Consider the following 27,749-nt stretch of genomic DNA (forward strand, 5'->3'; position numbering starts at 1 on the left):
CAAAAATAGCAACTGACAATAGTAATTACTATTTTCAGTCGTTATTTTTATATATAGTAATTATAGTATATATAGTAATTACTATTTTCAGTCAAATCTACGGTTCGACTGTTTTTTTTTCCATTCGTGATGTAGATGTAGGCATTCTTGGCTGTATGAATCGTGAGATAGGAAAGGACGGAGATAATTGCTTGGAGCAATGAATTTTAAAGGTTTTATATTTTCCTAGGGTAGTATAAATTTTTTTTCGTTTTCTGTATTAACCAGCTAGAACCACATAGTTTTCGGCTGATGTCGCTTCAGGTTCGGGATATGTTTGTTTTGCAGGCGAGACCCTGGGTTACGACTGGGACTGCCGTAGTTTGTTTACTACCGGGCTTTGTGGACGGATAGGGATTTTATTAAGGTGTTATCGTGTGCTAAGGTTCCTATGCAGAACCTCACACTGAGCATGTTTATGAAATTTTTCACAAACGGGATGCCTGATTCGAGGTGTGTGTTGACGTTCCTCATAAACCAAGTTGTCTCTCCGAGACATATCTGTACCACACCTGTGCTCCATTGAGGCACTTTCTGTGGGATTGGGACTTTGCTTTTTCTGCAGAGTAGAGGAAATAATAGGATGTATGCCATTTCCTTTGCAAATGGCGTGCTGGATTTGGACAGACCATTGAAATCTGCGGTCGAACTGTAAACCGAGGTATGAGACTTTCTGGAGCCAAGGGATAGGGACTTTATCGATTTGGAGGCGATAAGAGCGAAACTCCTTCTTGCGGTGGAACAGAATAACCTGAGTTTTGCTCGGGTTAATCTGAAGCCGCCAGAATTTGTACCACGCTATCGCTGGGTAGTATAAGCGAGACAGATATGTATATTCATTCATTCAGCTGATAACTTTAAAAAAGAAAAGGAAAAAAATATTACTAATTTCTATTAACATGCAATAAATAATATAATTTTAAAGGAAGTATACTGAATGTTCTGTGGATTTATAAAAAGGAATGGAATAATAACACCACAAATGTTTTATCGTGTTTTAATATATTAATTGTTATTTTTAAATAACATAATATAATAAATATAAATAGTACCACAATACAACTTAAGCAAAACCTAAAAACTAAAGATGTACAATAATCATAAATACTAAATAAAATGTAAATGTATACCTAATCATTGAAAAATCTAATCCATGACGAAACTAAAAATGATCGTACAATAACTACCAGACCTTTTTTAAATAAAAGTTTTATTTATTTTTGAACGGAAATATTTTTAAATTACTGTTCAGGAATATTATCATCATCAACTTTTCTCCCGTGAGGCGATTTCTTCGATCGTTAATTATTTGCCCAGATTTTGAAAAAACTCGTTCCGACGGGACAGATATTGCGAGTATAGAGGAATATTTTATGTGTAACTAATATAATTCAGGTAGTGTCATTTTTTGGGCTTGCTAAAAATCCATTTTCTAAACGCCCAATAAATGGCATTTCCAAATACTGCTTAATCTGTAAAGTTGCAGCAGTACTTGGAGTAATTACTTCTTTCATTCCAGCGATTTTTTTATCAAAATACCTCCAGATGTCAATACATTCTTGGTCAGTAGTGGTGTCTTGAATTTCGAGTTGTGGAATTATATTTGTATTTTTGAAGTTAGAATGGAAGATACTTCTTTTTTGATATATTTTTTGTATTGCATCAACATTATTTGCAATACCAAATCCTGCTTTTTTAAATCTAGGATCTAAAAATGTGGATTTCCCGCATATCCTGTTCATTTCTAAAATAGCCAGACTTTTATTGATGACATCTAATAGACAATTTTGTAAATTTTTTCCCCATTCACTTGTTAAAATCCTGGAAATCATAGAGAATATAAGAAAATGTATTTATTACAAATATTTAATATACTTTATTCACCTTTTTACCGTTAATAATTTTAAAAGAAATTGAACAACTGCTACTGCAAAAACTTCTTCGAATTTTTTGGAATCGGCTCATTACTTTCAAGGTCGTGGCTAGGACGACACAGCCAGATTGTTAAAAATCAGTCGATGAACTAGTAGAACTAGTCGAAAATAGTAACTAAAACTACACGACTGAAACAGTCGATACTAAATAGTAATAAAAACACTCGGACCAAATATAGCGACTGAAAACAGTCACTAGTAAAAGCAGTCCAACCAAAAATAGCGACTGAAACAGTCGATAGTAAAAAGTAGTCAATTACAAAACAGTCGATAGTCGATTTCAGTCGATAGTTCCCAACACTAGTTAAAACCATCTAATTTAACAGTTAGGTTATATTGTGAAACAGTCGTTTGTATTAATTCTTTACATTTTCACCAATAGATATCGCTTATCAAAATACATAGAAGCACGTAATACATTTCATTTTTGAATTATTTACTTAATCTATCAGGCAATTCAAAAGTTTAGATTTTTATTCGATTATTTATTTATAAGGAGCATCAATATTTCATTTCCAATTTGCTTTATTTGTACAAATATTACAAATTAAATTGTACTTTGCATTTGACGACGGCTTGCCATGCTGCGTGCAATATCAATGGAAGTACTGTTTGAAAAAAATATTTCGTATGCGTTTCGGCGTTTTAAAATCAATCTAAGAATAGTGATATGTTCTATGCACCATTGCTGATACTGTAACCTTGAAATCTGTTTACCCACATTATATAACGCATTTTTCTATTGCACCAATGTGCATCTATTTTCTCGGCAATTTTGTAGCGTTTTAGTCCACGTTCCGATGATAAATTTTTGCTTCAACTTTTTTTTAATGAAAATTTCAATATTACACATATCAAAGTTTAGCAGAGTAGTACTTTTGGAACAAAATTAATATTAGTTGAGCTCTGTTTGATGTAAAGTTTCATTGAATTTTTGCAGCTAGTTGAAATATGTTGAAAGCTGAATAGGAAATTATTAAATAATGTACAGTTTGTAACTTTTATTGCGTGCGCTTTTTATAATACTATTTTTTTATTGATGGTAAGCATTAAGCATACCAACCGCCGAGTGATCGACCTAGAAATCATACATCTGGTCTTACCCAGCCTGGTAACTGGCAGGACTGGAATCATTTTCTTTGTTGGATTTTGTATTCTTGTCTAATGGTCATTCACAATTATAAACAATCACAAACATACATTTGCAACTATACGTGAGAAGGAAGAAGGTTTCGAATGAGGTGTATCCAGTCGCCTTGACCACTGTGCCAACCAAATATTTTTAAATCCTTGATCTATTTAACAATTAGCTCGTAGATTATTCTCTATAAGAATTACAATTTTTTTCTTGTCGTAACTTTTGAAATGAAAAGAGACCTCGTCCAAAAAAAAATGATATTGATAATTTTAAGATTAGTAGAATAATTTTTCAATATTTTCCAATGGTACAACTTGAATAAGATATCATGTTGTATAGATGGCGTTACTAGGCATTACACTCTAAATTTTGTTAAACACATTTTTTTGTCAAAATTATTTTGTTTATTGAACATAATTCCCTTCAAGGGTGATACACTGATTATAGCGACCCTCCAACTTTTCGATACCATTTTTGTAGTACGATTTGTCCTTTGCTTCAAAATAGGCCTCAGTTTCGGCGATCATCTCTTCATTCGACGAAAATTTGTTCCCAGCGAGCGTTCTTTTGAGATCTGAGAACAGGAAATAGTAGCTGGGGGTGAGATCTGGAGAATACGGTGGATTCGAAGCTCAATTCATGTATTTTTTCCATCCTTTTCACTGACTTGCGACACGGTGCATTGTCTTGGTAAAGAAGCACTTTCTTTTTTCAAATGCGGCCGTTTTTCGGCGAGTTCATCCTTCAAACGATCCAATAACGCTATGTAAAAGTCGCTGTTGATGGTCCTTCCTTTTTCAAGGTAGTCAATGAAAATTATTCCATGCGCATCTCAAAATACAGATGCCATAACCTTGCCAATCGAAAGTTGCGTTTTCCCACGCTTTGGAGCGTCTTCATCGTGCGCACTCCACTCGGTTGACTGTCAATTGGCTTCAGTTTAAAAGTAGTGATTTTCATATCGTTGACAAAGAACGCCCTAGAGGACCAAACAAAGTCCTAAAAGGTCCAAGGAGAAAAGGCTACCACACTAGTTGACTGAATAAGTTTCTGTTAGTCTGAATTAATTTTTAAATTCAGTGGAAAGTTCTGTAATATTCTAATGTTAGTGTGTTAAGTGTTACTGGAGGAAGTTTATTTATAATGTCATCTAAACTTAAGAAATATGTCAGTTAACCCTTTTAAAACTGTTATTATTTGCAGTATATATTCACGTTCACCATCCTCTTCACTTTATAAAATTAATGGTACTAAACCCGCTTTTCAAAAAGCTTTATAATTTGAAAATAAAGGCACTCACTTCTCTCCTCGAACACATACATTGCCAAAGTCTTTATTTAAAATTTGTAGTTGCTCTTGCGGTTAGTGACCAGTGATATTATTAGGATTTATGATGAATTTATAATTCTGTTCAATGTAAGCATTGATTGGTTTACAGATACTGTGAATAATGAAGGGATGCGCGTGTAAAATAGTGATATCAACAGCATAAATAGCCTGATACATGCCTTAAAAATTAGTGCTGGGAACTATCGACTGAAATCGATTATCGACTGAAATCGACTATCGACTATTTGTAATTGACTACTTTTTACTATCGACTGTTTCAGTCGCTATTTTTGGTTCGACTGATTTTACTACTTTTTACCAGTAACTGTTTCAGTCGACTGTTTTCAGTCGCTATTTTCGATCCGACTGATTTTGTTACTATTTACTATCGACTATTTCAGTCGTGTACTTTTAGTTACTATTTTTGGTTCTATTAGTTTCATTCGTCTGATTTTTTACGTTCTGGCTCTGTCGTCCTAGCCGCGACCTTGACAAAAATATGACGAGAATTATTAAAGAATATGTACATTTCCGTCTCGTTTATACTACCGTTGGAAAATATAAGAACATAAAATTAACTGCTCCAAGCAATTATCTCCGGCCTTTTCACTCTCACAATTTATACAGGAAAGGATTCGTACATCTTCGTCTGACATCACGAATTGAAAAAAAAAACAGTCGAACTGTGAATTTGACTGAAAATAGTAATTACTATATATTAATATTCAGTATATAATATTTTTGACTATCGACTGTTTCCACTATTTTCAGTCGATAGTTCCCAACGCTACTTAAAATCTTGATTGGCTTCAGCGCTTCCAATTTGCGGTTCTGTATTGCGTGGGCTCAGTAAAATGTCACTTATTTTCACTAGAATATCTCCTTTATTTAATTTGTAAGTACCTCCCAAAAGATCCTCATTCCAATTGAATAAACTTAATGATTTTTGTGGAAACTTCGGCCTGAACTAAACCAAATCGTTTACCACCCAACATACACGTCATAGCACTTCTTGATTACCATTTATTCAGAGCGATACAGCATGACATAGCTCGTACACGGTTTCGAATTGCTGAAGAAGTGTGAACCGACATTTGTATAAATACACTTTAGCTAGTGAATGAGTTTTATCAGTTGAAAATAACCGGGAAATTTTTCCCCACCCAACATACAAGACATAGCACTTCTTGATTACCATTTATTCAGAGCGATACAGCATGACATAGCTCGTACACGGTTTCGAATTGCTGAAGAAGTGTGAACCGACATTTGTATAAATACACTTTAGCTAATGAATGAGTTTTATCAGTTGAAAATAACCGGAAAATTTTTCCCCACCCAACATACAAGACATAGCACTTCTTGATTACCATTTATTCAGAGCGATACAGCATGACATAGCTCGTACACGGTTTCGAATTGCTGAAGAAGTGTGAACCAACATTTGTATAAATACACTTTAGCTAATGAATGAGTTTTATCAGTTGAAAATAACCGGAAAATTTTTCCCCACCCAACATACAAGACATAGCACTTCTTGATTACCATTTATTCAGAGCGATACAGCATGACATAGCTCGTACACGGTTTCGAATTGCTGAAGAAGTGTGAACCGACATTTGTATAAATACACTTTAGCTAATGAATGAGTTTTATCAGTTGAAAATAACCGGAAAATTTTTCCCCACCCAACATACAAGACATAGCACTTCTTGATTACCATTTATTCAGAGCGATACAGCATGACATAGCTCGTACACGGTTTCGAATTGCTGAAGAAGTGTGAACCGACATTTGTATAAATACACTTTAGCTAATGAATGAGTTTTATCAGTTGAAAATAACCGGAAAATTTTTCCCCACCCAACATACAAGACATAGCACTTCTTGATTACCATTTATTCAGAGCGATACAGCATGACATAGCTCGTACACGGTTTCGAATTGCTGAAGAAGTGTGAACCGACATTTGTATAAATACATTTTAGCTAATGAATGAGTTTTATCAGTTGAAAATAACCGGAAAATTTTTCCCCACCCAACATACAAGACATAGCACTTCTTGATTACCATTTATTCAGAGCGATACAGCATGACATAGCTCGTACACGGTTTCGAATTGCTGAAGAAGTGTGAACCGACATTTGTATAAATACACTTTAGCTAATGAATGAGTTTTATCAGTTGAAAATAACCGGAAAATTTTTCCCCACCCAACATACAAGACATAGCACTTCTTGATTACCATTTATTCAGAGCGATACAGCATGACATAGCTCGTACACGGTTTCGAATTGCTGAAGAAGTGTGAACCGACATTTGTATAAATACACTTTAGCTAATGAATGAGTTTTATCAGTTGAAAATAACCGGAAAATTTTTCCCCACCCAACATACAAGACATAGCACTTCTTGATTACCATTTATTCAGAGCGATACAGCATGACATAGCTCGTACACGGTTTCGAATTGCTGAAGAAGTGTGAACCGACATTTGTATAAATACACTTTAGCTAATGAATGAGTTTTATCAGTTGAAAATAACCGGAAAATTTTTCCCCACCCAACATACAAGACATAGCACTTCTTGATTACCATTTATTCAGAGCGATACAGCATGACATAGCTCGTACACGGTTTCGAATTGCTGAAGAAGTGTGAACCGACATTTGTATAAATACACTTTAGCTAATGAATGAGTTTTATCAGTTGAAAATAACCGGAAAATTTTTCCCCACCCAACATACAAGACATAGCACTTCTTGATTACCATTTATTCAGAGCGATACAGCATGACATAGCTCGTACACGGTTTCGAATTGCTGAAGAAGTGTGAACCGACATTTGTATAAATACATTTTAGCTAATGAATGAGTTTTATCAGTTGAAAATAACCGGAAAATTTTTCCCCACCCAACATACAAGACATAGCACTTCTTGATTACCATTTATTCAGAGCGATACAGCATGACATAGCTCGTACACGGTTTCGAATTGCTGAAGAAGTGTGAACCGACATTTGTATAAATACACTTTAGCTAATGAATGAGTTTTATCAGTTGAAAATAACCGGAAAATTTTTCCCCACCCAACATACAAGACATAGCACTTCTTGATTACCATTTATTCAGAGCGATACAGCATGACATAGCTCGTACACGGTTTCGAATTGCTGAAGAAGTGTGAACCGACATTTGTATAAATACACTTTAGCTAATGAATGAGTTTTATCAGTTGAAAATAACCGGAAAATTTTTCCCCACCCAACATACAAGACATAGCACTTCTTGATTACCATTTATTCAGAGCGATACAGCATGACATAGCTCGTACACGGTTTCGAATTGCTGAAGAAGTGTGAACCGACATTTGTATAAATACACTTTAGCTAATGAATGAGTTTTATCAGTTGAAAATAACCGGAAAATTTTTCCCCACCCAACATACAAGACATAGCACTTCTTGATTACCATTTATTCAGAGCGATACAGCATGACATAGCTCGTACACGGTTTCGAATTGCTGAAGAAGTGTGAACCGACATTTGTATAAATACACTTTAGCTAATGAATGAGTTTTATCAGTTGAAAATAACCGGAAAATTTTTCCCCACCCAACATACAAGACATAGCACTTCTTGATTACCATTTATTCAGAGCGATACAGCATGACATAGCTCGCACACGGTTTCGAATTGCTGAAGAAGTGTGAACCAACATTTCAGAAGTGAATTTTCAGTAAATGCCTTTTGTAAAAGTGAAAAAATGGTCACAGTAAATGTAAGCGCGTAAAATAAAATTTAAAGACATATGTCTATGAAACTAACACTTAAACTTAAAATTATGGCAATATCTGTATTAATTTCATTTAATCTGAAAACTGCATCTAAATGATAAACTTTGGCTACCTTCTAATCCTGTACTAACTTTTAAGTAGTTTATTACGCACTAATATCCGTAATTAATCTATTGAATGAGATTGCATAGTATCCAAAAATGTTGAACGTAAAACAAACTAACTCGATTAAGAGAATGGCCAGTGAAAACGGCTTTCGCGACTACACGTACAGTGTCAACCCTGCCACGAATAAGGGCGATAACTATATGGGAAACATTTTCCTGGTAACCATAAGCAGCGCGAGCGGGTCAAAAAAATTTATTTTAAAGTGTGCAGATTCGAATTTACTTTTAAGGAAATACATTCCACTGCAACTATGTTATGAACGAGAGATTTTTGTTTATAATACCATCATTCCTTGTATCTTAAATTTACAGAAAGATATTTCTCTACCTCATCCTAGCAGAGTGTTCACTACTATACACGATTATAGCTTAGATAATTTAGAGGAATACCTAATATTTGATGACATGAAATCATTGGGATATCGCATGCAAGACAGAAAGAAGACTATGGACGAGGCTCATGTTAGAATGGTAATTAAAGAGTTAGCAAAATTACATTCATTTTCTTTTGGTAAGTGTATCAACATATAATTACGTTAAATAATAAAAGTTCCTTATAGACGTACAACATCTTGTATGAAAGGATATTTTTTTAGTTTTAAAACACCTAAAACCTGAGATGTACAAAGAATTTTCTACAAAACTTAACGACTACTTAAAAGTTTTATTGCGAACAAGTAAAACGGACAACCGCATCAAGCACTTAATGAAACGATATGCCAAAAATAGTGAATTTGTTAAAATAATGGAAACTTACCAAAATTCAAGCAGTCAGATTTTCGATAATGATGGAGAAAATTGGGACCTGGTTATTATTCACGGCGATGTCTGGTGTAATAACTTGATGTTTAAATACGATGTGAGTATATATAGCACAAACTTTACTAACATATAACTAAAAAGATCATAAAACAGATACAGAACAATAAAAATACTTCAATGCACCATTATCCCTAACAATCATTTTAATTTTGACAACGGTGAGGTTTGATTTTGTTTCCTAGTGTCAAAACAATAAATTTTGTGTTATTATATTTTAGTATTGAACCTTGTATTACATTTTTGACATTTTTAGGACGCAGAAAATCCACAGAAACCGACCAGCTGCTGTTTTTTAGATTGGCAATTAACCAAAATAGGGTCTCCAGCTTACGACCTATGTTATTTCTTTTTTTATGCTACGTCCAAAGAAATTTTAAATAATCATAAAGAATACCTTGCATTATACTACGAGATTATGAGAGAAAATCTAAAATATATTGGACGTGATCTTAACGATATATTTCCCTTCGAATTATTAGAAAAACATTGGCGCACATTTTGTAGATTTATGTTCTTAAATACTGTAACTAATTTGGATATGGTCCTGAACGACGAAAAAACATTATTGGAAATTCTAGAAGACAAAAATGATACAATGTCAAATGATATTCAGCATTGTGAAACATATTATGAGAGAATATCTGGTATTCTATCAATGATTGCCGGGTATAAATATTATTAATTGAGATTGTTTTAATAAAAATGTAATTATATTATTTAGAAAATTTTTCATCATTGTATAAGCTCTAAATAAATATACTATATTATGTTAGCATTACGATTTAATTAAATAAATTTAACTGAATATTTTCTATAATTTTTTATTTTAATTTAAAATTTAATAACAGATTTAGATAACCCTCAATACATTCAACTTATTGTATCATTAATATGAATATTATAAATAATTGTGTTAAATTAAAGTTAACATATTTTCCAGCACGCCTAAAATTAAAAAAGAAGAGATACTATAATTGTGATTTTCTAACCAAATTGTGTCATTTTGAATTTGACTGTTGGGGTGTAATGTTTATTTTTCTATTTTAAATTAAAATTATGAATATTACCCATTTACTTGTGATAGCCAGTGTAGGAGTTTATAGCATACTATCAAAATCTGTATTTGATAAAGTATTTCACACTTCTCATTTAATTGTAGATGAAGAGTTTCATATACCTTTAGGACAGCAGTATTGCCGATTTAAATTTGATGAGGTAAGTTAATTCCTATAATAGTTCTAATGGTAAGTATGTTTATGAATTTTAGTGGGATCCCAAAGTTACTACATTACCAGGATTGTATTTAATAACCTCACTACTCCTAGGACCTTTAAATTTGTGTAGTATTTATTGGCTAAGATTTATATCCTTGTTATTTTCTTGTTTAAATATAATTCTACTTTATGCCATATTTTCTCTACATTTAAAGGTATGTGTACATATATGTTTTAAATTGTTATTAATATAAATTAATTTCAGAAAGAATGGCAAAATATTTTATCTGCCATTACAGTAGTATTGTTACCACCTTTATATTTTTTTTCACATATATATTATACAGATATTGTATCCCTGACATCAATCCTCTTACTTATATTCTTAAATGAACTTGGATTTCATTATTTTGCAGCAATAGCAGGTGAGTTTTTATTTGTTGTTATAATTTGTTATAGTATATTTGTTATTACATCATTTCATGTTTTTTTATAGGATTTTTTTCAATTCTTTGCCGACAAACAAATGTAATTTTCTTAGCTGTATATGCTGGAAAATATATTTTAAATGAACTATATGCTATATGGGTTAACAAGAACTTCAAATATAAAAAATTTGGAGAATTGCCAGCTAAAGTAACTTACTTTTATATATGTTGTACAATTACTTATTAATTTAACATATTTTTAGCATTTCCAAACATTTTTTGTTGGTATCATAAAAAACCCAATTAAACTGTTAAAACATATGCCATTACAATTTTGGCTTAATACGCTTTCTTATATTTCAGTATTACTTGCTTTCTTAATTTTTGTTTTGTTAAATGGAAGCATAGTTGTTGGGGATAAAAGTGCACATCAAGTATCAGTTAATATTCCACAAATATTTTATTTTGGTTTATTCAGTTTAATATTTGGTTGGCCCTATTTCATTATAGAATGTTTAAATTTCTTACAGTTTGCTAGACGACACAAACTGTTTATAATTTCTGTAAGTTTGGTTGCACTATTGATTATTCACTTCAATACAGTTGTTCATCCATATCTGCTTGCTGATAATAGACATTTACTTTTTTATATCTGGAACAGATTTTATGGAAGATATTGGTGGTTTAGATATAGTATGGTACCAATTTACATATTTTCTCTGTATGTAATCACTAAAACTGCTTGGGACAAAAGCAATATCAGTTTTTTTATCATGTATGTACCTGCAATTACATTTTTACTAATCAGTCAGTCATTGTTGGAGTTAAGGTATTTTTTCGTGCCATATATCATATTAAGACTGAGATTTTCAAGTAAGCATTCCGTATTATGTATAATTCTTGAACTGCTTACTTATTTGTTAGTGAATGCTGTCCAGTTTAATATATTCTTTTCAAAAACATTATACTGGCCAGATATGCTTTACCCCCAAAGAATAATTTGGTAATAACGGGGAATATTTTAAATATTGACAGAATAAATAGTTATTAAATAAATGGGAATATAGTCTGCATTTTTGTTATAGTTTTTCATTAAGCAGATCTTTGTTTGTCATAGATCAGCGATACTAAAAGCGACACTTTGTACACAAAATAGCGACTTAGGTCACAATTTAAATATTGGTGTTGTATCAGTTTTTTCGCCGTAAAATATATGGGAATGTGACAGACCAAAAATGTTAATTATTTTTAGTTACTTGTTATCAAAGCAGAATGTGTTTCTGTTCATTGTTCAAATGACTTAATTAACATCTATTTACATATCACTGGAAATGTTCAGTATCACAACTGATGCATCGAGTAAAGTTGTAGAAGAGACATGAAGATTTCATCTGACGGCACTGGTATACAAGTGACCTAAAGTCGCGTCGCTATTAAGCTCACCTCTTCTAAAGTGCATTTTTATCTATTATTGATATTGGTTTTAATTTGAATATTTATATACTTAGTAAAATGTACTTAAAACAAAGACTGAAAAAATGTATAATATATAAAATAAATAATATATTTCATGGTTATATTGTAGTTTTTTATTTCTATTATTAATTTGTTCCTTCTACGTTATTTCTTAAGGAATATCTAATATATACACACACATGCAAATACAAATTTAATAATTACTTTTATATGTTAAAATATTGCAGGATCAAGCCCGCATAAATAATTTTTTTTTTGAGAATTTTGATCAGTTTGTTCCTCCGGCTCTAACTCCGTCTTTATTTGTTTAATTAGTTTATCATTTAAAACTAGCTTCCATTCAGAGTCCTTGTCCATTATATCATGACATTGTTTCAAGTTATATTTCCCAAGAGCTATATCAAAAAAATCGTTGGCAGTAATATTTCTGAAAAAATATTTATCGTTGGTCTGAATTGTTTTTAAATTCAGATGAAATTTTTCTGATACTCCTATCTTAAGTGTGTTAAGTGTTGCTGGAGGAAGTTTATTTATAATGTCATCTAAACTTAGGAAATATGTCAGGTACTTTAATATTTTAACTATATGCTCGTATTTGGGATTTGGTAATTTGATAATATATTTCCTTAGTAGACCTAACTCTTTTAAAACTGTTATTATTTGTAGTATATATTCACGTTCACTATCCTCTTCACTTTCTAAAATTAATGGTGCTAAACCCGCTTTCCAAAAAGCTCTATAAATCGAAAATAAAGGCACATGTGAATAATCAGTATAATCAATTGTCTCCTCGAACACATACATTGCCAAAGCCTTATTTAAACTTTTTAGTTGCTCTTGCGGTATAGTGACCTGTTTATTATTAGGATTTATGATGAATTTATGATTCTGCTCAATGTAAGCATTGATTGGTTTACAGATACTGTTAATAATAAAGGGATGCTTGTGTAAAATGGTAATATCAACAGCGTTCATAGCCTGATTCCATGCCTTAAAATCTTGGTTAGCCTCAGCGCTTCCAATTTGCAGTTCTGCCTTATAAGGACTTAGTAAAATATCACCTATTTTCACTAGAATATCCTCTTTATTTAATTTGTAAGTACCTCCCAAAAGATCCTCGTTCCAATATTGAATAAAGTTAATAATTTTTGCGGAAACTTCAAGCTGATCTAAACCAAATCGTTTCGATAATGCTGCATCGATGCCGGGTCCAAAACGTTTCAATTTCTTTTGTCCAGCGTATAAATATACTTTAGGTAATGGATGACTTATATCAGTTGAAAATAAACGAAATACGTTGTCTTTATCATCGACAGTGTTGACCATATTGTTCTTGTTTAAAGTCTTACCGCCTATATCTATGTAGTCGATCTTGTTATCACAATGATGTTTTGTATGAAACAACTCGCCTTTTATCCGAAGCTTTGGCCGAAACTGTGAGGACGGATCGGCGGTAGTGAATATGATGTATTTAATTATTTCATCATTTTTGGGTAGAGGCGCGCAGATGGCATTGGCTATTAATTTGGACAAGTTAAATTTGCCCTTGTTGATATCATCGAGTTGTTTAGTATTATTCGAAATATACTTCAAATTGATGGCGTAAATGTTTCTAACACTATTTTCGCTATCCGTATTCGGGCAATAATCGATTTCCAAAACTACGTTGCCAAATGTACCCCATTCTTTATTGTTTACACTGATTTTGAAATCTTTGACCATCGGATGCATAGCTAGAATCACCCCCCAGTAAGCCAACAGGGAATTTAGGTAATTCTGATATATTTCTTCAGTGTTTTTAGCACCATTTGATCTATATTTCTGAAAATAAATATACTGTAGTTATAGACAGTAAATAAAAGCAATAAAGAGCAATACTGTTATCGGATAACCAGTTAATATAGGGGTGTGAAAAAGTAATCTACGATTGTAACTATTAATTATATTTCTATCGGATATAATTTGGATTAGTTTTTCACGCACTTAGCACATGTTGATAACATTAAAGCCTACTCTGCTCACTATTTTTTGAAAACTTACCTCCTTTGAGCTGCTATAATAGTTTGGCTGAACATATTCGTCTGTAGGAACAGATACTGAAACAATAGTCATGATAAACACGAAATAGCCGTTAATATCAATTTTTAATTCAATGCACTATATATTGTTAATTATTTTAATTTAAATATCTTTCAACTTATGAAAATTACTTACCTGCTCGACGACCTATTTGTTTAAGAAACGGTCGAACCTAAAATGGAATTGTCAAATTTAATCGCTAAAATATATTGTGTGTGTGGCTTACGCTTGTGTCTGGTTCAATTGACGAATTTTCTTGGTCTATCGACTTGTTATTTTTGTGTTCTTTTATGAGTTTCTTTAGGCGGTGATTCCTACAATTTCTTTTATGTTTTTTACTTCCGATGTGAATTTTATAGAAGTCATCACTTGTTAACTCGACTTTACATATCTTGCATTCAATATTTCCTTCATTTTTGTTCTCTGAAAAAAAAAGAAATGTATAATACCTTAGGATTTTGATTAATTGAAAATATTTTTATAAAATTTTTATTACTGTTGCCTCAGACACAATTTGGCTTCAGAGACCCCACACATACAAAATCAATACAACGTTAAACATAACTTTTAATATTTGTGTGTTTAAATATTAAGAACAAAAAAAAACATTGTGTCGGCATAGATAACAGACAAACGTTAAAAATACCCAGTCAGTATAATTTTTTTGTTACTTTCTGACTGTTATTCAATATAATAAGAGAGAAAGAAAGAAAATGAATATCTCTTTTAAAATAAAAGGAAGTTGGCATGTAATGCGTAGGAGTAAAAATAAATTTATGAAATTCCGATGATTATAATCAAGTTATACAAGTTGTAATTTTTATAAACAAAATATATTTTAAATTATATGTTATATTATTTTAAATTAAATTTATATAGAATACTTACTGGTTTCGTTTTGTCGCAATTTATATTTATGTTTATTTCCATCTATATGGTTGTTTTTGTCGTTAATATTTATAAGTATGTTACACAGGTTACAGTAAAATTGATTAGCACCTGAAACTGTGAGATACACTAAAGATGATTCTGTTATGCGGTATCGTGTGCGAGAGTAGGTACCAACCTGCCGGTGCTGGTAACATTTTGCTTCTAACGACTATTTTGATATTATAGGGAAATATATCCTTATCAATTCGTTATCGTACCCGACACACGTTTAAAAATACTAATCTAATAGGTACTCTATAAATTTTCGCCAAATAATAAATGAAAAAATCAAATCCTGGGTAATAAGAAGCATATATTACGTTTAATAAAGATTACTCTCATAAAATTGCAACCTTGAATGGTTTAGCGTACTTCTTATTTTAAAAATAGATTCCCGTTGTGTTGTGGTATTTCTAGTTTTACTTTATTTTTATTTCTTAGTACTTTGCAGGATGAGTTGAATATTCTTTCGATGTTGGAATTAATTGGTAATGTTTTTTATAAGAATATTTTCTTTAACTGAAAAAATGTATTATGAAAAATATTATCCATCTAAGGGAGGTAATGCTTTTTACTATCCTAGTGGTATTGAGACAAGGCAACATCAGTATCATCAGAGTACGACTTCCTATTTGGATCTTTTACAATATTTTTTGACAAATAGTACTTGATATTTTTACGTATCAAAATGATCACTTCTAAAACGCCCAAAATATTATATAAATTAGGCCTATAAATTAGTGCTAAAGTTTTTTTAGTTGAAGCATTATTATGAAATATTACTCAATGTATTTTATTCAAAGTATTGTTCATTGACGAAATGACACACATTGATTAGTGAAGCCTGTCAGTGAGGCTTCAGCATAAAGTTTGTTAACAAGTGTATCCGATCCGTATTTAATACACAGTCACATCATCTGTTGTAAATCCTTTGACGGCAGTTATTTTTGATATTTGTAAGAGTTCATCAAGAGGTATCATATTATATCGTGTATTATATTTATATATTAAATAATTTAACAATAAGTTAGCTTAAGTATTATTTTGTTTTGTAAGCGAATATAACAACTTTGTTATTTATAGTTTATTTGTTCTTGTACTGATCATATTTTGATTATAAATAGTAGGCAGTAATTTTTACACTACTAATCACTAAGAACAATTAAATCTTCTTTTATTAAGATTTCTTAGATTAACGAATTTATAAGAATATCAAAGGGCGAGAGGCATTCAACTCTCCAGGGAAGTATTAGAATACATTTTTTTATAACATCTTTATTAGATACGCTTAGTACAATCTTAATTATTATTATTATTACAATTAATTTATTACTACTTTTCCTATGTGCTTGGATTAATTAGCAAGCAAGACGAGTGCGAGAAAATACATCAGTATGTATTCCTCAATTATAAAATTACAATTATTTATTAATTATTAACTTATAGCTATAGTTTACTCTAATAATACACACTAAATGTTCACACAAGTTCGTATGGTTTTGTTCGTTTTAATCTCCTGACATCCTGTGTGCTGTCCAGCAGTTGTATTGCTTCCACGTTAGATTGATTTAGTAATCTTCTTTCGTGTTTCAAGGCGAAATCCTGCACAACTTCGCAAATCCATTTGATTTCCAGGTCATCGTGCAGTTCTTCATTGGTTACATAGTGATAGGCATTGGTAATCAATCGAAGAATCTTGTTTTGACAGCGCTGTATGACTAACTGATTTGAAATTAGAATACATTCTCATTATTTAGTTGTAATAAAACGGACACAAAAGGGGAGAGAATGTGAAGTACAATACATTAAAACACATGTAGGACATGAATATGATTTAGATCAGTTAATTGTATTAAAATCAGAGGTTGCTGTATTAGATGAAATGAAATAATTTAGGTAGTGGCAATTTCGAAAGATTAAACTTATTGACTTGTAAAGATGTTCAGCTAGGAAATCGATTGAATTCCATATATAAAGGAAACGCATGAGATTAAAAATAAAATAGAAATGAGAATTTTAACAGGGATACCATTGCATTTTATGTGTTGTACAATGCAAGTTTGAGGTGTGTATAATTGTATAGATATATTATTGTATGATTATCGATAAATGGATGTTTGTGAACCTGAGGTGGACACAACGTCCCTATGGATGGTGTGGAAAAGAGTTTATCGCATAATTTTTTATGGAATTATAACTTCTATAACTATTTGTTATAGTAATGTTTATATATCGATAAATAAATTATATACCTATTACATGTTGTATTTTTCTCCTTTCAAAATTACTGTAAAATTAAATACGTTGATAAAAGGTTCTTCATATTACATTATTTATATTATAGAAAATAAAAAATTTACAGAAAACAAAATATGGAAATACTAGAAGGGCATGCATTACCTGTGAACAAGTTTAACCTTCATTTACGACTGACAATATGAGTAGCGGGAAATTTAAAATATTTTAATGATAATAGCAGTAAAAATAATAAGAATATCATTAATAATAATAGTATAAATAAAAATTTTAAAATACATTTTATTTAAGTATATGTAAAATTTACATTAGTAATATTATTCCGAAGGATAATTCATAGAATTTTCGATGTTTAATGACAATATATTATACAAACAATATATAAAATATGTGACAAAAAACAATTTATACTTTTAAATATACAAAGTTTAATAAAATATTGCATATGAAACATTTTTATTATGGTATCTAAATTTTAAATGGTATCGAAAAGTTGGAGGGACGCTATAATCAGTGTATCACCCTTGAAGGGAATTATGTTGAATAAAAAAAACTAATTTTGCTAAAAAAATTTTTTAGTATATAGTTTATCTATGGTAGGCCGGGAACTTTTCAATTGAGATGTTATGACTGTATCTTTTATTAAAATCAATAGTCTAAATATTTCATATTTATTTAGTAATTTTATTGCTTTGTTAAACTGTAAACATAACGACTAATATATAGAAATAAATCAATATAACCAATATAGACTTAACATAAATAGTCAATAAAACAACTTGGCCTTATCAATAAAATTCAATGAACTTTAAAAGGGATGTATTTGAAACATTATCAGATATTCTTAGTAATACATTTAATATAAGTTAAATAGATTTTTGTGTTAATCTAAAAAATAAACTAATAAGCTAAACGTTTAATAGGATTTATTTGGAGATATCCGATGATTTATATTAATATGTGCACTTAAAATACTTTATATGCATTGATAAGATTAACATTACATTTTATGTTGACCAAACTATTATATTCTTGAAATATAAGTAAGTTTAATATTGAACTTAATTAAATGGTTGCCGTATTCTGATCATTTTTTTTATTTTAAATAAGGTATTATATTGAGAAAAATTGGTGTAATATTTAATATTTATTCAATATATATATCCCACCATTTCTACAGCTTTTTTGAAAAGTGCCTGTCAAGCATTTTTGCCTCGTTTTGGATCTCTTCAATGGAATAAAAGTCTAAAAATAACTGATTCATCATAGTTCTTTAAGAATATGAACAAGGATTTCGTCCAATAAGACGTTATTTGCCATTGATATCAAAATCACTACTTTTATATAGTTGAAACCAAAACCAATAATTGGGATATGGTGGAGCATTTTTTTTATTATTTAATAAATATATGGTTACTAGTCGTTTCCGTTTAACCTACAATTTGTCTCTATGATAAATTAAATCTAGGTATAAAACTAGGAGGACCCATCGGCATTATCTCAGTTTCTGGTGAAATAATGTTTATACATGTCACTGCTGCATTTTTTAATATATTCACCTCACTACACAACACTACACAAGATCAGATGGTTTGATTCTTTTGAGTCGGTATCCTGTTCTGGTGGTATCCAATAGTTGTAATATTTCAATATTCGTATGAGAATGGAGTATTTCCTCATGCCCCCTTGTATTCTCTTGATTTCTTGACTGACTGTGAGTATCTGAAGGTCTAGATGTAGATAATCAGTCCTATAGTATTTGGGTGCTGTTGTTGCACTTCTCGGGACTTTGTTCTGAAATTTTTTTATTTTATTTATGTTACTCTTTGCAGAACATTCCCATAATTGAACTCCGTATGTCCATATAGGTTTCAATATTTGCTTATATAATAGCAATTTATTATGTACTGATAATTGTGATTTTCTTCCAATTAGTCAGTACATTTTCCTATATTTCAATTCCAGTTCTTTTCTTTTTTCTTTATAAGTTCCATCGAACGAAATTTTGCATCGAGATTCATTCCGAGATATTTAGAGTTGTTGCTATATGGAATATAGTATTATTTAATGTTATGGGTGCATGTACGGTCTGTTTATAGGTGAACTGCACATGTACATATTTACTTTCATTAATTCTTATTTTCCAAGCTTGCGTCCAATTATTTATATTGTCACTTGCCTGTTGTAATTTTTTCGTGAGGCTGCTTCATTATTGCCTCCGACAGCTATAATCTCAGTATCATCAGCAATTGTAGCCATCGTAATATTTTCTGTTTGTTGTATATCACAAGTGTAGAGTAGATAAAGCATTGGTCCTAGTACACTTCCTTGTGGTACCCCTGCTTTAGATTATTTTATTCTAGAGTAAGTTTCTCCTTGTTTGACTCTAAACATTCTGGTTGTAATGTATGATTTTAATATTTCGGTGTGTTGTTTTGGTAGCATTTTCTGTAGTTTATGAAAAAGGCCTTCATGCCAAACCTTATCGAAAACTTGTGCTACATCTAAAAATATATCTGACCATTCTTTTTTACTTTCGTAGGCTTTTTCAATAACCTCTGTTATTCTGTAGACCTGATCAATTGTTGAATGCTTTCTAATAAACCCAAGCTGGTGTGTTTTTATTAGGTTTTTTCTCTCCGTGAATGGTGAAGCATGAACTAAAAAAAGACAGTTGTGAAAAATGTAATTTTGGGCGTTGTGTGACTAGCGTCCTTACACTCAATAATAACTCAATAATAATAATAAATGGAAGAAGGTTTTTTTTATGTAAATAAATGTCGTAACTATCAAATTTCACATTTAGATTAGGTCCTTCTACTTTTCATTCTAAGTTAAAGAAGTTTTATGAATCACGTGGCCAAAGTGAAGGCAGACACTACCATACAACAGACTTCCTTACTCTTCTTTTCTTAGTAATTGGCGTTTCCTTATCTATAACATATATTTGGAATATTCCCTTTCTTTTATTCCAAGAGCTATTCGATGATTTCCTACAATTAAATTTCTAATGGTTGATGATATAGGAATGTCGGGTGCGGAAAAATATATCGATATTTTTAATAATATCGATATTCCTTCTCTAATGTTCGAACGAATAATTTTTTGAACTCCAAACTCTTCGCTCCAACTTTTATTTTTCTCCTCCAACATATTTAGCGAGACAAGGTATTAACAGTACCATGACCATCTCGTCCTTGAAAATATATATTAAAGCCACAACTGCTTAATACAATCAAATATATATAATTCATCATATCACAGAAATACCTCAATCCGTAAGTGTATATTTCACTCAGTTCCTTAAGAATCAAGCAACATATGAATGTACAAAACAGATAAAACAGTGGCTCCCACATATTGTTTATTTGTAAAGAGATAATATATATATATATAGAATCAACAGTATATAATCATACAGTGGAGCACTATGTTGGAGTAAAAAAATGTTTTACTTTTAGACCATTTACAGTGAATCAAGTTTATAAGGGCTGGTTAATAATTAACAATACTTTTCGTGGTGATACAATATACGTAATGGATTAATTTCTGAATAATCATATTCGTTATCCAATATTATACTGTTATAACAGACGATTTGATCATCATCAATACACTGATCCGAGTGTGTATTCAGTGTGTTGTACAATAGATTTTCCAGGTAGGTACGGGAGTTATTTATGTCACAAAGTTGCGCGCCTAACCTCAAAGTTTGATGGATGACATCCTTGTACATCCTGGTTTTGTTATTAACAGTACTACTCTCACAAAATTCCAATACAGTGTTCATAATGTTCACAATATTGTAGTTAATATTTCGACAGAACGTGTTTGGAATAATAATCATCTCAATCAAAGGGACGACTTCCTTTGTCGTCGTCCATTTGATTTATGCTCCAGCAACATCACTAAAAACGGATAAAATCTCCACTTGACTGCTAGCTGAAAAACGTTCATCCTATGGAACATTCGCTTCTTTGCCTTTATGTTGGCTCCATTGTCCAGGTGTTCCACGCATTTTGCCATTCCATGCTGACTGAATATTTTTAACATGCGGGTGTTTATTATGTCTTTGTCCAAAGGAGGCGGATTGGTGGCTTTCTTCCTGTAGGTTATGTAAACGTTACTCAAGCACAACTGTAGAAGTTATATTGTAAACGTTTCTAAAAAATTGTAATTTTTAATGTTTTATTTTTACCTCAAATTTTGATGCAAATGACGCTTTCTTATCTATCTAATCTGAATATTCTTATTATTATTGTATATATTGATGATTCCATGACATTATTCAGGTAAATATAAGAAGTTTAATATTATGAAATCAAATATCACCTAAGTAGATTTAAATTATCTTCAGGATGCTACTGTTTTTTTTTTTAATAAATTGGTAATTTATATTTGTAATAATTGATTTGTTCAGAATTAGTAATATTCGAATTATGAAAGTGACGTAAATTAATAAAACATACATAAGGCTACATAAATATTTTATTTATAAATTTAAATATTGCATTAGAAATATAATATCATGGTACATACAAGTTGAAAATATTTTTACATAGAAATACGTCATCGTTTTCTCAAGTACTCTTCCAATTTAACTAATTTTTCAAGTATTTCTCTCGCGTCATCCTTATGTTTTGGTAACGTGTAAACTTTATTCATGATATGTTCACATAAAACAGGCAGTGTCCTAGTATACGGTGTTCTTTTTTCCTGCATCTCCTCCAGATAATCCTTATCTTCCCCATCTAAAATGTCAAAGAATAGGGGAAGATGCTTCGATTCGGCCTGGTAGAAAAGGTGAGTCCTTGAACAGAGCCATCGCAGGGAACGGCACTTGCTCAAGGAGCTTGTAAACCTCTCGACCCGCACCACATATTTCGCCATTTTAACTTGTCGCAGTAACTTTCCTTTTTTCTGAATTATGTCCATATCGGTAACTATCAGACCCACCAACAAATTGTTAAGAATAATCGTCATGCAGAACAGAAACAAGGTAACGATGATCCTAGCAAAAGCAGGAAACTGAGTCGGATTGGCTATTTCTCCATCGTACTGTCCAATAAAATAAAACATACTGTCGAATAGTTTCACCAGAATCTGACCAATCGGTCCGAATGCAGGATTGTTTTCGGTGGTGAACAAAATAAAGAAACAAAGAGCGAATGAGAAGAACTGAATAAAATAAAAGAGGATGTACTCGAAAAAGTACTTTGTCGAGCTAAATATTATCATATATTTAGTGAAACGAGGTATTTGACCAAGCATTAATAGTACTTTGAGTGTAAACAACAGTATTGCCGATACCATGGCTCTCTCGTCCTTGAAAAATATATTAAAGCCACAACAGCTCAAAACAATCAAATCTATATAATTCATCAAATCACAGAAGTACCTCAATCCGTAAATATATATTTCACTCAGTTCCTTAAAAATCAAGCAACATATGAATGTACAAAACAGATAAAACAGTGGCCCATACATATTGTTTATTTGCAAAATGATCATATATAAATATAGAATCAACAGGAAACTACAGTGGAGCACTATGTTGGAGTAAAAAAATATTTTACTTTTAGACCATTTGGAGTGAATCAAGTTTATAAGAGCTGGATGGTTTAATAGTTCACAATTCTTTTCGTGGTGATACAATATACGTAATGGACTAATTTCTGAATAATCATATTCGTTATCCAATATTATACTGTTATAACAGATGATTTGATCATCATCAATACACTGATCCAAGTGCGTATTCAGTATGTCGTACGAAAGATCTTCCAGGTAGGTACGGGAGTTATTTACGTTACAAAGTTGCGCGCCTAACCTCAAAGTTTGCTGGATAACATCCTCGTACATCCCAGTTTTGTTATTAACAGTACTACTCACACAAAATTCCAATACAGTGTTCATAATGTTCACAATATTGTAGTTAATATTTCGACTACACGACAATTCTTTAATAGACTCCAGTTTAGCCAACAACAAAAACAAGACGTGTTTGGAATAATAATCATCTGAATCAAAGGGGCGAGTTCTTTTGTCCTGCAGCACATCTAAAATATCACTCTCCGTGATCTGATTTGATTTATGCTCCATTAACATCACTAAAAACGGATAAAATCTCCATTTCACTGCTAGCTGGAAAACGTTCATCCTATGGAACATTCGGTTCCTTGCCTTTATGTTGGCGCCATTGTCCAACAGGTGTTCCACGCACTTTGCCATTCCATGTTGAGTGAATACTTTTAACATGCGGGTGTTCATTATGTCCTTGTTCAAAGGGGACGGGTTGGTGGCTTCCTTCTGGTACGCTATGTAACCTTTAATCAAGCACATCTGAAGAAGATTGCCGCTGGTAGTGTTTTCGCCGCTCCCATCGATAATGTTACTGTATTTTTGAATGTCCTCGTTGTTGTATCTCAGGAACGGCTCTTCCATGTTGTTCTTCAACACTGCAAACAGGAATTGTTTCGGGTGGTCGAAGATTTGGCTGCTTTTCGGTATTTTGTTCACGTCGATGCCCATATTTTTGAACATATCCCTCGCTGACCTTTTCAAAACGCGATCCTGACAAGTATCTATATCGATATCAGTTTTACATCGCAGTCTCTTTAACACTTTAAGGAATCTGTTACGCAACGCTATTATGACCGGCGATTCGTTCCAAATATTTTTATGATTTATATCTATTCCTGTGTTGATTAATAACTCGGCGCATTTAACTAAATTATCGTTCTCCTCCGGTATAATGTGACAGGTCTTCTTTTCCCATCCATTCGTAAAATCGACCTTCAACGATTCAGTCCTCTTGCCATACTCCAACAAGACATGTAATGCGTTCTCCGAGAACATCGTTAAAACGTTCAGTTTCTCTTTAAATTTCGTTTTTAAAATCACACTTAATTTTTCGTGGTCCATGTTATAAGCAACATAGTGAATCGGTTCCCAATAATACCATTCTTCATTCGTTATGTCTATTGATGGATACTTTTCCATAATATACTCCAAAATTGCCTCGAGAGTATTTTCTTCCACTTCTTTTCTTGTGCATGCTATCGCTACTATATTTAATCTGTTAAATTCTTCATACTTCCTTTTAAAATCCTCTTCAGTACAGTTTGGTAAAAAATAATCCACACTGTTGGTCAAAACACTTTTTAACAAATGTTCACCATTGTCACTAACACGATCAGTATCTATTAATAGAAGGTTAAACTCCTCCATTACTTATTGCTCTCGTAACACATGTGCACTGTTTTATCACATAGCGTTGGGAACTTTTATTGACATCCCAGTGATTAGGAATATAGAATATATATTAGTTGTACTTTATCATTTTTTGCTTGTTTTAGATAATATTGGATAAGATTTAATAATTTAGGTTACACTTCACGGCAATGGTTCAACAGACTGAATTTGTTTGTTATATATTAAATATTTAACCGCAAATTATCGACAAATTAACACGTTTTAACAATTATATGAAATAACTATAATATATATAGACTGGTATCTATTTAACAAAAATTATCTATTATAATATCAACTATATGAAGATAATTATCTTCAAATATTTATTATATTATATAAAATCTAAATAATTCTATTTTAATTTTTATTATTATACAACCCTATATACAGATCTTTATTTGATATTTTGGGTTAGTGGTTATGTTATAACTATAATCTTAAATATGAGTTGGGTATCAACACTAATATAATCGAAACAATAATTTTAAATTACAAAATGCCAAAAAGAATAATTTATGAAAAAATGGTATCGGGTATAATACATATAAATTATAATTCCATTATTATTAGTCGTATGCAACCCGTAATTCAATATATATTGTTTATATTTACATTGTTATATTAAAGATTATGTTAAGGCAAATATATCTCACATAAATATTATCTAATAAAAGCACAGGTGGTAGAGATTATATTTAGGATAATTTTTGTTAAAGCATATAAATGTTTACCACTTAATTTTAAGGATTTGTTAAAAATATTTCTTTTAAGGAATATCAATTATTTTTTAAAAATATAGATATTTTCTCCCCGATACCCCAGCCTGTCTATATCTTTACTTTGTGCACCAGAAATAAAATGTTTTATAACAACTTCAACCATTATTGGTTAAAAGTATCGTTGGGAACTAACGACTGAAAACAGTCGATAGTCAAAAAAATAGCGACGGAAAATAGTAATTACTATTTTCAGTCAAATGCACGGTTCAACTGTTCTTTTTTTCATGATGTCAGACGAAGATGTAGAAATTCTTGTCTGTATGAATGATGTCTGTATGGAACAGTTAATTTTAAATGTGTTTATATTCTCCAATGGTAGTATAAGCAAGATAGAGATGTATTCACGTGATAACTTTAAAAAAGAAAAAGAAAAAAATATTACTAATTTCTATTAACATGTAATAAATAATATAATTTTAAATGAAGTAGGATTACTTTTATACTGAATGTTCTGTGAATTTGTAAAAAGGAATGGAATAATAACACCACAAATTTTTTATCGTGTTTTAATATATTAATTGCTATTTTTAAATAACATAGTATAATAAGTATAAACAGTACAATACAACTTAAACAACACCTAAAAACTAAAGATGTTCAATAACCATAACTACTAAATAAAATGTAAACGTATACCTAATCATTGAAAAATCTAATGCATGACTAACCTAAAAATGATGGTACAATAACTACCAGACCATTTTTAAATAAAAGTTTTATTTATTTTTGAACGGATATATTTTTAAATTTCTGTTCAGGAATATTATCATCATCAACTTTTCTCCCGTGAGGCGATTTCTTCGATCGTTAATTATTTGTTCAGATTTTGTAAAAACTGATTCCGAGGGGACAGATGTTGCGGGTATAGAGGAATATTTTACGTGTAACTGATATAATTCAGGTAGTGTCAATTTATGGGCTTGCCAAAAATCCAATGGGTTTTCTAAACGCTCAATAAATGGCATTTCCAAATACTGCTTAATCTGTAAAGTTGCTGCTTTACTTGGAGTAATTACTTCTTTCATTCTAGCCATGTTTTTATCAAAATATCTCCAGATGTCAATACATTCTTGGTCAGTAGTTTTTTTTGAAGTTAGAATGGAATATACCTCTTTTGTGATAACTTTTTCTATCGCCTCAGCATTATTTGCAATATCAAATCCTGCTTTTCTAAATCTAGGATCTAAAAATGTGGATTTCCCGCATATCGTGTTTATTTCTAAAATTGCCAGTCTTTTATTGATGACATCTAATGACAATTTTGTAATTTTTCCTGGATTTGATGGAATGTTGCAGTCCTCTTATTAACCATATAATTAAAGACATCATTGGGATATCTTTCACCAGAAAACTCGGTGGTCATTATTTCAATGGACATTAAAAGTTGAACACATTCTGTTAATATAGTCCATTCGTGAACAAATAAAAACTGTAGTGCTCTTCTTAATAGCCATCAAAATAAATAGTTGAATAGTAAAGTAGGGTTTTCCTATCAGAAAATGTATTTATTACAAATATTTAATATACTTTATTCAACCTCTTTACCGTTAATATTTTAAAAGAAAAGACGTTAGAAGAAATTTAACAACTGCTACTGCAAAAAATTATTCAAATCTTTTGGAATCGATGCAATTTCTGAAAGCTTTGGAACCTAATTTTAGTTTTCAAGATTTTAGGAAAAAAGTTTTGACAAACAAAAGGCTTGGACAAAAATCGTGAAAGTTTATCAAAAAAGTATTGCTTATTATACCTGCCCAAAGTATTACCTATTATGCCAGTCAAAAGTATCTTACTATTTATCATTTAAAATTTTATTTTTATGCCCTCGAAAAATAGCGTTCCAAAATGCTACTATATTAATTTACAATATATAGTTATTCACAAGTAAACTACAAAAAAACATAAAACCCCATATTATACATATAAATCTATATAAGCATAAATTCGGCGCATTACTTTCAAGGTCGCGGCTAGGACGGCAAGTCATGACCTTAAAAATCATTCGAATGAACTAGTAGAACCAAAAATAGTAACTAAAAGTAAACGACTGAAACAGTCGATAGTAAATAGTAATAAAATCAGTGGGACCGAAAATAGCGACTGAAA

The 27,749-nt window shown here is 31.1% G+C and overlaps 4 protein-coding genes across 5 annotated transcripts; 2 read left to right on the forward strand and 2 right to left on the reverse strand.

Moving 5' to 3' along the window:
• The first annotated feature begins 8,403 nt into the window (after positions 1–8,403).
• LOC143191009 (uncharacterized) lies at positions 8,404–10,034 on the forward strand. The gene is made up of 3 exons (XM_076395639.1): positions 8,404–8,913; positions 8,999–9,261; positions 9,478–10,034. The coding sequence occupies exons 1-3, from the start codon at positions 8,436–8,438 to the stop codon at positions 9,904–9,906; spliced, it is 1,170 nt and encodes a 389-aa protein (XP_076251754.1). The 5' UTR covers positions 8,404–8,435; the 3' UTR covers positions 9,907–10,034.
• A 186-nt stretch (positions 10,035–10,220) lies between these two features.
• On the forward strand, positions 10,221–12,443 carry Alg10 (alpha-1,2-glucosyltransferase Alg10). 2 transcript variants are annotated; one of them, XM_076395641.1, is made up of 5 exons: positions 10,221–10,439; positions 10,492–10,653; positions 10,704–10,863; positions 10,935–11,074; positions 11,130–12,443. In XM_076395641.1, exons 1-5 carry the CDS (start codon positions 10,281–10,283, stop codon positions 11,871–11,873), a joined length of 1,365 nt encoding a protein of 454 aa, XP_076251756.1. In that variant the 5' UTR covers positions 10,221–10,280; the 3' UTR covers positions 11,874–12,443. The 2 variants fall into 2 exon arrangements, with proteins under 2 accessions (XP_076251756.1, XP_076251757.1); XM_076395642.1 differs by having other exon boundaries at positions 10,935–11,257.
• On the reverse strand, positions 12,433–15,711 carry LOC143191011 (uncharacterized). The gene is made up of 6 exons (XM_076395640.1): positions 15,488–15,711; positions 15,310–15,426; positions 14,648–14,844; positions 14,557–14,593; positions 14,383–14,438; positions 12,433–14,163 (listed from the first exon to the last, which is right to left on the reverse strand). The coding sequence occupies exons 1-6, from the start codon at positions 15,504–15,506 to the stop codon at positions 12,556–12,558; spliced, it is 2,034 nt and encodes a 677-aa protein (XP_076251755.1). The 5' UTR covers positions 15,507–15,711; the 3' UTR covers positions 12,433–12,555.
• A 6,366-nt stretch (positions 15,712–22,077) lies between these two features.
• On the reverse strand, positions 22,078–27,518 carry LOC143190999 (transient receptor potential cation channel protein painless-like). Its single transcript, XM_076395631.1, has one exon. The coding sequence runs from the start codon at positions 24,835–24,837 to the stop codon at positions 22,177–22,179; it is 2,661 nt and encodes an 886-aa protein (XP_076251746.1). The 5' UTR covers positions 24,838–27,518; the 3' UTR covers positions 22,078–22,176.
• Positions 27,519–27,749: the final 231 nt, after the last annotated feature.

Source organism: Rhynchophorus ferrugineus, unplaced genomic scaffold (genome assembly GCF_030347505.1).
Source record: "Rhynchophorus ferrugineus isolate W39M unplaced genomic scaffold, kcgeb_rfMv2 rfM2, whole genome shotgun sequence".
Classification (NCBI taxonomy): domain Eukaryota; kingdom Metazoa; phylum Arthropoda; class Insecta; order Coleoptera; family Curculionidae; genus Rhynchophorus; species Rhynchophorus ferrugineus.